Source organism: Phalacrocorax carbo, chromosome 2, assembly GCF_963921805.1.
Source record: "Phalacrocorax carbo chromosome 2, bPhaCar2.1, whole genome shotgun sequence".
Taxonomy (NCBI): Eukaryota; Metazoa; Chordata; class Aves; order Suliformes; family Phalacrocoracidae; genus Phalacrocorax; species Phalacrocorax carbo.
In genome coordinates this window covers 150,168,694-150,180,732 of record NC_087514.1, presented here as the reverse complement: position 1 = coordinate 150,180,732, position 12,039 = coordinate 150,168,694, and the positions used below count along the sequence as shown (strand labels likewise).

Here is a 12,039-nt window from a genome sequence, read left to right as displayed (position 1 = left end):
TATCTAGCCAGATTTGGAAATAACACTAAATGCAACTTTTACACAGATGTTTCCCCTCTCTTAAATAATGGTCCCCTGTTACAATGCCTGTGGGTTAAAATTTGGAAGAAAATATCACTAAAAAATTTTAGTTCTAAAAAATGCTTTTCTAACCGTGTTCTAGGAATAGGTCTGTTGTTTCGGCTGTTGGCTCTTGATGAAATGAGTGGCTATTTCTTGATCCCATTCTGAAGCATCTTTTTATTCCTTGGCTCTGAGCAGGGAGTCTGGACACCTTTCAGAGTATTCTGGATTCTGTGTAAGCCAGGTAGCTACAAAATAGGCATTGCAGCACCTGGTTTTATAGGTGATTTGAAGAGCACTGCAGAGAATTTGTGTATTTGATTAACTTTGAGAACATCAATAGTATTTTCAAGACAATGCAGATGACTTGTTCTTAAAGTACAAGGCTTCTCAATATCAAAGCCTAGAATTGTAGCACTGTATTATTACTGTGAATAGTGTTATTACCTGTTAATATACAGGATTTAAAAGATGCAGTTTATCTTTTTAGCCAAGTTACAGACTTGCAATAAGGACAGAAGGAATGATTGAGAACCTTGTGAAAAATCTGAGTAGTGAACATGAGGAGCTTCAGATGCATTGTGCAAGTGCCATATTTAAGGTAATGGTGTTATTGTAATCAATAGATCGGAGCCAGGATTAGCCCTTTGTTTTCATGTCATTGTCAGTTTTAATATTTCTTAGTTTTACTATTTCTCTAATGTGTAAGAAATTACTTTATCAAAATGTTTATAGTGTTTAGCTTAATTCTTATGAGAATATTTTATCTGCATATTTAATATTGTAATTAAGTTCCTACTTGCTCTTTTTGTGTGCAAGCCCTAAATTGCATAGGTAACCAACGGAGAGAGGCAGGGTATACTGTGCAAAGAGCTGCTTTGGATTTTATGTTTGTTTGCCCATAAGGTGGAAAATATGACAGTATAAGCACTGCTGTATATACAGGTGAAGTTTACTACTGTCAAGCTCTCTTACTGACTTTTTAGCATATTCAGATCCTTTAATGAAATATTTGTTTTCTCTGTAGTCGTTTTTACTAGTTACAACAGAATACACCTAGCTTTTGAAGACATAATTTTACACATTTTACATATATGTATGTTGTATATACGTACATACATCCATGTATATGATTTTTTTTTTTTCAAATAGTGTGCAGAAGATAAAGAAACACGTGACTTGGTTAGACAGCATGGAGGTCTACAACCACTGTCTATTCTGCTTGGTAACTCTGAAAACAAACAACTTCTAGCAGCTGTGACAGGAGCAATCTGGAAATGTGCCATCAGTGGAGAAAATGTGTCAAAGTAACAATTTAATTTTATAAACATTTATTACATTATCATGTTTTGATTCTATGGGCCTCTATTGTTTTCAGAATTGTTATGTCATGTATCTTCAAAACCATACTTGATAATCAGCTGGGCTTTCAACTTAGGTCTTATAGTACTTTAAAAATTGCCACCTGACCTTATCAGGGTACAATGGAAACAGTGTTAAGTTCCTAGAATCTTAAGAGTCAATGGGGACAATTGGTGCCTCTAAAGAATAGTTAAGATATAGGACACTGAGTCAGGAGGTGTACTAGCACAGTCTGGCACATGGGCGTATACAATATCCCCACTCCTCTCTGTAATTTACAAACTGGAACCAGTGCTGCATGGTAGAGAGAATAGTTAGCATGCTTAGCTTTAAGGTTTTACTTCAAGAGAGACAGGCAGCAAATTATCTCATTCTAGGGTAGTTATCTAATACACACTAGGTCCACCTACTTTAGAAATATACTGGAATCTAGGATAATTAGCCTAGATGCTTCTCACCTTGACTACAGAAAGGGGTCAGAAAAGTAGCTTAGTCTGGACACTCAGCTTCTAAATGAGTGGAATTAACTGATAGAGCCTACCATAGGTACCTACAACCTCTCAGTATCAGGGTTCTGGGTGATTATCTGAGAACATGGCAGCACGAGTTACCACCCTCCACATTTCATGGAACAGCTTAATGATTGACAATTCTTGACCCCTTCATCTAAAATTCTTTTATTGGATTCATGCACCTTACTTCAAAAAAAGCCTGTCCACTGGAGTATGCACTAGGCTTCCTGCTGAAGTTATGCTGCTCTGTTTGGAGGAATGTAAGATTCAGAGGCTAGAAGGAGTACCAGTAAGAGGTAACCTCTTCCTGCAGCCCTAATTTTAGTGTACTTTGCTGGGCAAGCAGATATGATAGATAACTGCTGGATAAAAATCAGAAAGAATTCTGGTAATAAGGGTTTACAGTTTGGCTTTCTGCTGTTCTAAACGAGTTCCCAAACTGCTGGTATATAGAGCCATGGTCTCTTTGTACTCTACTGCTGTCCTACGGCTTTTTGCATTCTTGATTGCACAGTAATCTTGCCTTTCAGGAGCGTATATCCTTCTTTCCTATGGGCTTTGGGTATCTGCACAGAGGCATCCTGGTTCTGGATCAATCAGTGATGAGATGGACTGAATGGCGCTCTCTACACTAGTAAACTAAGCAGGGCCAAACCTTCAGGGTTCAGGCACTGCCCTATGATTATCCATGCTGTTTAACTGCTAGCACAGTCCCTTACAGAGTTTGGTCTGTGCCAGTGAGCGCTCTCCCAGACAATGCCCAGACACTCCTTGGGAACAGTGCAGGCAACAGATTGTTTCCATCAGGCGGAATGGGTGAGGCCACCCTGAATTGTGAGGATAAGAGATTTTTAGCCGTATGGATGCTATGTTGTGCTTCTTGTCCTCAGGGTTAAAGAATGAGCCATGGCCTGTTTTATTTATTAGTGTAGCTGTAGCCAATAATTCTGTCCAAATGCAAACAGATTTTTGCTGGGCTACTCAAATATCTTTGGCAAGTACTTGATGCTCCATGAAGGTTACTAGCCAGGCGCAGCTCCAGGCTTGAGCTGAATTCATGCATTATGTACTGCTGAGTATGAAGCAGTAAACCCTATCCAAACTCAAGATGGGAGGGCACTACAGAACAAGGAGGGAGGATAACATGAAAACACATAAGTAGATCTGGAGGGATGAGCTTGAGTCTGGCATGAAGCTAGAAGTAACAAACCCTGCTGGTTCCTGCAGAGCCACTTAATTGTCTTCAGACTACTCTGCAGTATTTCCTATACCTGAAGTACATTGCTGAGATGTTGTGCTGACTCAGCAATGAGCTGATACAGGTGCCTAGGCCTGACTGGCTCAGATTCCAGTTTGCGTGCAAGCAGCCGTACTGCTTCTGGACACAAGATGGCCCGAGCCAGCAGCTCTGTCAGAGCGTAGCCTGTCCATCGCAGAGCCAGCTCATATAGTTCTATCTGTGAAGCAGTTGGTGTGCAACACACATAATGTAGCCAGAGAAAATCAGAGTTTTTTAAAAATTGTTTGCTCTGTTGCTTTTTTTCATGCTGTTGATGTTTTCTCTTGAAAAACATTTATAGGCATACTTCCAAATTATAGTGAACAAAGAGAGGAAAGTTTCTCCTTAAGCAAACGCTTGATTCATGAAAAATTAAAGTTTCTCATTTCTCAGTTACTTTAATTGTTATACTGATAAACCAGCTTGGAAAGATTAACTTTTATTGAAACAGTTCTAGTTCTGCCATCACAATCTAAAAAATACTATTTTTTTTTTAAAGAAAAGCCACGTGTACAACTGATTCCTAGAAAATGCAGACTATTTGTAGCTCAGGTAGACACTTCCAGAAGCTAGGGGCCATGGGGGAAGCACAAGTAAGAACTCTGTACTCCCAGAGAAATTATATCTTTAGGGGAGGAACTATGTGTATTTACACAAAGGTATAAATCAAAGCATAATTATTAGGTAATATGCAGATTAGATCTAGCTTGATATACCAAATGGAATTGTCAAGATGTATCACAGAAGATGTATGAAAGGAAAATACAGTATTTGTTAATATTAAGAATCTTCTCAGTTCTGAACAAAATGAACTTAGAAGGTAACCCCAGTACTGAGGAGTAAAGTCCTGCTCTGAAAGAAGAACTTCTGAGGTTTAGCATGCCTCTGTTTGTAGGACAGGACTTCTAGGATTTTTAGAAACATGTTTTTGATTTTCAGTACCAAAAGTGCTATGAAGAATGAGGGAAGTATTAATACAGCAGTCAACTCAAATTTCTGTCAATTTATTACTTGATTTCAAGATGGAATCTAACATAGTACAATAGAAATGTACTAGAGCTATAGGTCTGACCTTAGGAAAATGCACTTATTAGGCCTGAACTAAGTATAGAACTGGTCAGGGCAAACCCTCTAAAGGCTAACATTTAGTGAAAAGTAAGGGTGATCCTTTGGTCCAGATAGGTGGAAGAGGGTCTGATGTGCTACTACTCTAGCTGTTGTTAACACGGCAGGAAAAAGAACTGGAAGTTAGGATGGCACAGTACTTGCCAGTCTTCCAGAATATTTTCAGCTGTTTATAGATGTTGCATCCATATATCAAGTTTTAGAATACTCTCAAACTACTCTGCGGATTCCTAGGTAGCTAAATTAGGGAAATGTATTTAAAAAGGTAGAGTAAGAAATTACGCTTTATGTCACACTTTCAAGAGCTGATTGAAGTGATTTACCTGTATTGTGATTTCTTCAACAAGATACTTTACAGACAGAAACTAAACATTATACTTCACCTATAATTATATCTTAATTATAAAATTAAACTTAGTAACCTACTGAAAATAACAATTTTGATTTTCTTTCTGTATCTTAGATTTCGGGAATATAAAGCCATCGAAGCTTTGGTAGGACTGCTCACTGATCAGCCTGAAGAAGTTCTTGTAAATATTGTTGGAGCACTGGGGGAATGTTGCCAAGAGCCAATAAATCGAACTATTATATGTAAATGTGGTGGAATACCACCTCTAGTGAAGTTACTTACTGGAACTGATCAGGCACTACTTGTGAATGTCACCAAAGCAGTGGGAGCCTGTGCAACAGAACCTGAAAATATGATGTAAGTTATTCATATTCATAGCATTTTGCGTATTGAATTTTTTATATTAAGTAATTCTGGCACAAATATAGTCAAGTCTAATCTGACTTAAAAGAATATTTTACTTTTTTGTTTTCCATAGGCCTCTGTGGGTTAGTTACATCCTACTGTAAAATGTGCTATATATATAAAAGGAAATATTCATTAAGGAAGTATATAGAATGTACAGCTTTTACGTTGTCAGGAAAATCAGATAAACTTTTAGTAAACTGGTTTTTATTGCAGTTAAAATTCAAAGTTACAGAGCAACATTTTAAAGTGCTGTATGATAGATGCCTGTTTTGCCTTCTCCATTTACATCTGTTCTCAAATCATAAATAATAGCCCAAATTAGAGAAAGTAATTCCAAAAGTAAATGTGCACATTTACTGTCATTAAAAATAATTTGAAAATTTTTGAAGTAGAGTATTATATGTATGATATCTGTTTTGTCCCTCTCCATCATTCCTTTTATGCACTCAGACTTTTTTTGGACCCTTTTGTCCCCTGTTATTCCCTTGCAAACCTGAAGAAAAAAACCTGTATTTTTACTGAGACAGTTGCTGCTCTCTTTGGGTTTGTGATGTAAATTTGTACAGCTTCCAAAGATCCTTTTGTTTTATGATTAAGCGTTCCAGTTAAATGTTGTCAGCGTTTACTGTGCTTACTGTTCCCTTACAGGGATATTTATCTCAAGATTCTCAGCACATTTCCCTCCTTATACATAAGAAAGGTCAGAAAGAGAGTTTTATTAAGCTCCTCCTGTTCTGATTTGCATCATTCACTTGATATTCATATAACAGTGCAGGGAATTATTTTCCTGAATAGGGCTTTTGTTTTCATGCTTTGGCTGTCACCCAGTGGCAAAAGGCTAGATGGTACACAACTGTAAACATGGGTTGTGTGAACAGTTAGCCACATAGCATAAACGTATACATAAATGAAATCACTGTCATGACATATCTCACTAAAAAACAGCCTTTAGAGTAATGTATTAACCTAACAGATAGCAAACAGTAAATCAGCTGAGAAATTTAAATGCCAATAAATATAAATTGATATTTATAAAACCTCAGACATACTCTGGTACTCAGCACTATCACTTGTAGTACCCAGTATGGATAGCTTCATACTGGGATGTGGTCAGTATAAGCACCAAAAATAGCACAAGTTGTTGCTAAAATTGTGATGAACAAAGTCCATCTTGTTTTTAAGAAGGAGAGAGTACAGATTGTTTTGGACAAAATTTTATGGAGTTTGCAAAGACTGCACAAAGGGATCAAATGTCAAATTTGGTTCATATGAAAAAATTCTCTATTGAAGGTTCTCAACTTTTAAAATGTTTTTAAAAATGTTTTAAAATATTAACAAGTAAACAAGATCTTAGATCAGGAGTAGAATATACTTTTTATTACTACAAAGAAAAAGAAACATTACACAGAAATTATTATTATTATTAGCAGGACTGTGACATGTACCTGATGTATTGTGCTATTTAGACTTGTAGCATGAGAAGAGATAATGCTGCTATCTTTTCCCAAGGCATGATTCATCCAGGTGTGAATGAGTTTGATACCAATCCAGCAAAATACTTAAAAACAATGCTTAGTTAAAACATTGACACCAGTGCAACTACTCACATGTTTAAATGATTTGCCTACTTGAGTGCTCCGCCTCTCACAGGGTTAAGAGATTAGATTCCCGCCCCTCCTCAGAAAAAAGGGACATCCATTCTTCTCCCTTCTTTTCCTCTCAGACCAGTACAGCAGGAATTGAAATTGTAGCTCCTCATCCAAACTGCTGTTGTCTTTTTTGGTAAGAGTAAGTCACCAAAGACATGAAGGATACATAGTCTGTAGCATCACTTTGTTCCATTTACAGAATTTGGGACTAAAACGATAAGTAGTCTTGTTAGAAACTCCTGTGGAGTTCATTCTGTTTCTGTAAAAATTTTCTGAAGTTCTTAACCAAAAGGACACAACTTAACAAGGATGTGGAGATATGCTGTAGCGGGTTGACCCTGGCTGGATGCCAGGTGCCCACCAAGACACTCCATCACTCCCCTCCTCAGCTGTACAGGGAAGAGAAAATATAACGAAAGGCTTATGGATCAAGATAAGGACAGGGAGAGATCACTCACCAGTTACCATCATGGGCAAAACAGATGCAACTTGGGGAAATTAATTTATTACCAAGCAAATCAGAGTAGGGTAATGAGAAATAAACCAAATCTTAAAACGTCTTCCCCTTACCCTGTGCTTCTTCCCAAGCTCAACTTCACTCCTGATTTCCTCTACCTCCTTCCCCACAAGCAGTGCAGGGTGATGGGGAGTGGGGATTGCAGTCAGTTCATCACACATTGTCTCTGATGCTCCCTTCTCACTCTTCCCCTGCTCCAGCGTGGGGTCCCACCCACAGGAGACAGTCCTCCACGAACTTCTCCAACATGGGTCCTTCCTACAGGCTGCAGTTCTTGACAAACTGCTCCAGCATGGGTCCCCTCCACGGGGTGCAGTCCTTCAGGAACAGACTGCTCCAGTTTGGGTCCCCCACAGGGTCACAAGTCCTGCCAGCAAACCTGCTCCAGCATGGGCTCCTTTCTCCATGGGTCCACAGGTCGTGCCCAGAGCCTGCTCCAGCGTGTGCTTCCTAGGGCATCGCAGCGTCCTTTGGGTGTATCTACCTGCTCTAGTCTGGGGTCCTGCACGGGCTGCAGGTGGATATCTGCTCCACCGTGGACCTCCCTGGGCTGCAGGGGTCAGCCTGCCTCACCATGGTCTTCACCACGGGCTGCAGGGAAATCTGCTCCGATGCCTGGTCCACCTCTTCCTCCTTTTTCTTCACTGCCCGTGGTGTCTGCAGGGTTGTTTCTGTACATATTCTCACTCTTATGGCTGCTGTTGTCCTGCAGGGTTTTTTTTTCCCCCTCTTCTTAAATATGTTATCTCAGAGGCGCTGCCACCGTCACTGATGGGCTTGGGCTTGGGCTTGGCCTTGGCCAGCAGCGGGTCTGTCTGGAGCCGGCTGGCAGTGGCTCTGTTGGACGTGGGGGAAGCCTTTGCCAGTTTCTCGCAGAAGCCACCCCTGTAGCCCCCACCAACCAAAACCTTGCCACGCAAACCCAATACGTGTGCCAAGATTGTCTTCTAGAAAGAAGCAAAGCTAAGCCACTATTAGCCTATAAGTATATACCGATGATAAGAACTGCCTGTTGCAGTTTGATACTTACCTGTTTCTGATCTTCCTGGTTCATCTGGCTGGATCCCTGTTACAGTATTTCTTAATCACTTATTCTGCAGAATGGCTTGACAGGTTCTAAGAGATCTGTTGTTCTCTGCTGTTAGCTTTTCTCTTGGCAAATTTGGCTGGCAGGTCTTAAGGCTTGTTTTCTTTGTTATCTGGTACAGGCAAGCACTGCCTAAAGAGCTACTGTTTGGGTTTGGGATTACAGAAATTCTGAAAACTATTATGATTTTTCTGGATTCTACTATCATTGACTTTCATATGTACTAGAAACCCAGAACAAAGAAGGAAAATTTAAAGGAAGTACCCTCGTAAGGATTGAGAATTTTAAGATATGTTCTTACATTTCATTAGCTGTGAGTGTGTTTAACACAGTGTGGATTAGAGACCAAACATTCAGTTGAGCAGTCTTCTATTTTGAATGTGGTTATGCTTGCAGCAGTAGTTATGTGGAAACCATACAGACCAAGAGTGGAGCTCATATAGTTTTTGTGAACGTTTTAAGGGTATGTAATTAAGAAGATGAGATTAATATAAGAAATAAAAAACTGAGAGCATTCTGTGAAATAGTGTAGTTAATTTTGGAGGGAAATATTGTACATTTATCTTATGTTCTACGGAGGAAGCCTACACTGACAAAGATAGAAGACTAGTAGATCAGCATAGGTAAATATACAGCTTCTATATGTCTTTTATGTATTTTATTTCTGTTATGTTTCCTAGCTGACACTTCAACTTCTACAGCTACTGAGCAGAGGGTACAATAGTGTTACGTTTCTGCACCAAGCCTTTACTTTTAGGCAACTTCAATCAGTTAAGTGATTCTTATTGACTCTACTGAGCTATGTAAAATAAAGAACAGCAGCCAGCTTCTCTCACAGCAAAAAATAAGTTGACTTTTCTTAAAAAAGCATAACTACATGGCTGAACTTCCTTACTATTATGTGGATGGCATGAAGCTGTTCTCCATACTCATTCTGCTGCATGGCCACTGACAGAGATGTCGCTGCGCATCTTTTATGTACATTTGTCCTTTTGAGGAACTTTTTACAGGTTATTCTTTTTCTCTTACTAAAAACAGAGGACTATTGCATATTCTTTAACTGCCACTAGATTTTCATTTGGCCTTTTCATTTGAAAGCCTATAGACTTCATCTCTAGCATTCAAAACAGAGGTTTAGAAACTTATAAACTAAAATGTACAGTTATTTTAGCCAAAGAGATGGAGTTTGAGTCATTGGTATATAATACTATTTATCAAAGCAGTCCACAGCAACTAGTGAAAGTTTTAAGAAACATGGTAAATTGTGGTTTCAAAGAAGACAAGATTACATTCTGCCAGAATTAAACCCTGTAATCTTACCAGTGGGCACAATACAGAGTCAGTATAACTTTGTTTATTTGCATTTGTATTTGTGGTCTGAATTGGCAGGCAATTAAACTAGACTTCTCAAAAGTTCTGGCAAATAACACTGTAACAGAAAAATATGATAGATATGACAAACAGATGTCTAGGCTATGTGTATGCATGTGTGTTTAAGCAATACGTGTTGAAGTTTCTACTGGAAATGTTCAATATTAAGTTTGAATTTGAAAGAGAAGTACTACTTCAGATTAACAGCTTTGCTAGTTTCAGATATTTAAAAAAAACCCAAACCAGAGAAAATTTCTAGAATTGTAACCCACATCTTGCACAGATATCTCATAATGTCAATGATGTAATGATATCTAGGTTTTTAAATGAAATAATGTGAGAAGTCTTTATTAAACAACTGCTGACTGTAAACAGCCAACAAAAGTGATTTTAAAAATATCCTGTTAAATTATCTGCACTGGTCAAATAGCAAACACCAATTTACTGTAACCTGAGATTTCCCAGAGGCTGTCCTAGATGCTCCAGTAATTTCTGAATGGGCTTGATTGCATTAAAATTGTCTGCCCATAAGCCATATTCTATATCCACCATATGTCAGCCGTTCTGTGTGGAAGCCAGGAAGACGTTTTGCTCATACACCTTGTAGTTGCCTTTTTGTAGGAGTGATGTCAGCTGCATACCCTTCACTTCTGCTCTAATCATCTGGCCAGCACAGGAGTGTGTGATAGGAGCGCCAGCTATTTCTAACTGCCAATACAACTACTTTTGGTTATTTTGAGGAGCAGAATAATTTACACCTTGCTCTAAACTGTATCAGTGATCAAATAAGAATAGTCTACAAGAAGGTGTAGAGCTTTAAATCAGAAGAGGTGGCTGCTGGCCAACTTGGCCCAGGTCTATTGTGAGATGCCTCCCCTATGTTAAGGTATAGAGCAACAATAGTTCAGAATCTGGGCTTCTGTTTCTGAAATCTGCATATTTATATATTGTTATGTACTTACAGTGAAGCACCAGAGGGCAATTACCTGTAATAAAACTTAAGTTTCTACTTTGAGTGACTTTCATGCCTGTTAAGATTTTGACTATTGATAGTGTTCTATACATTAGGCACATTATGTACAAGTAGTTCAGCTATTCTATGACGTACATATTATTTAGTTTAATGCCATCAAAGCTGAAATGTTCAAGATTGCAGGTCTATTTTCCCATCTCTTTCTTTGTTTATTTGTAAGGAAACCTAAATGTGTATTTTTGTCCACTTCAAAAAGGAATTTTCACATAGAAAGGAAACTAATGTCTAAGCACTTTTACAGAGGAAACATTTTTCAGGGCCATTTATTTTAGTGTTCCCTTTGCTTTTATAGCAGATATGCTCATTTAACACCCAGTTTCTTCATCTGCTACATTGTGCAGTGAAACCATAAAAAGGTATAAAATTGAACGGAGAAAGGATTTGTTTAGCAATGCTTTCTTTAATTGGCAAATGTATGTTCTCAGCAAGATGAAAATAAAATGGTTTCTGCTTGTATGGTGATTATACAACGATAATTCATCCAGGAGAATTTAAGAGCATCTTTCTTGTATGTAGACTTCTTTTCATTTGAGCTGACCTAGTGTAACTGAGAGAAAGCAGTAATCAGTGATGAACAATGTCCTTTGGAGATCTGTTTTTTTTACCCGTACTGGTTTTTAGTTTGGTTTTATACATGGTGAATGGATGGAGGACTGAACTTCCAGATATTCTGAGCTGTTCTGTTGGGTGTAAGACAACTGGTCTTTAAGCAAAAGGCAAAACTCTTCTTTAGAAAGTGAACCATGGAGTGAGGCTAGTTTACCTTGAAAAACTGAAGACGACAAGAAAACTGAAAAGAAACTGAAAGTAAACTTTAAATTGAAAAGGAAGCTTTCAAAAAAATGGAAAGGAAAGATAAATCAACCTAGAGGTTGTTTTTTTTAAGTGTGGTGGAAAAAGCTGAGCTCAGTGTTTGGCTTCTATCTCTTGATTTTTATATACTGGTTGGAGCTGGGTCATTTATATTTAGCCCCTCTTGGGAGGAAGTACCTCATGTTGGTAAATGGTCAGTACTCTGCTTGACTAGAAGAAAGATTCATGGGCTCTTTTTTAATTAATTCCAATATAGGAAAAAATTCCATGTGCGTTCCAAAATGACAGGAAAGTAATGTTAAAATCACTTAAAAGGGTTGGGAGTTTGGAGGGATTTAAAAGCTTATTTTGAAGCATTTACTTAAGTCATCCTTACTATGTTGAACATTATATATGTAATTTTGTAGTTTGTACTCATGCTGTTTTATTTTAATGCTTTAAGATTTATGAATTTGTCCTTAGAGGGTTTTC

General features: G+C 38.2%; 1 protein-coding gene across 1 annotated transcript in view; it reads left to right on the top strand.

The window, feature by feature from the left end:
• Positions 1–12,039, top strand: part of ODAD2 (outer dynein arm docking complex subunit 2) — a 94,634-nt gene that overhangs the window by 38,832 nt on the left and 43,763 nt on the right. The window contains exons 13-15 of the mRNA XM_064444866.1: positions 554–664; positions 1,216–1,370; positions 4,805–5,047. Coding sequence (XP_064300936.1) covers positions 554–664; positions 1,216–1,370; positions 4,805–5,047 — 509 coding nt within the window. The remainder of the gene's footprint in view (positions 1–553; positions 665–1,215; positions 1,371–4,804; positions 5,048–12,039) is intronic.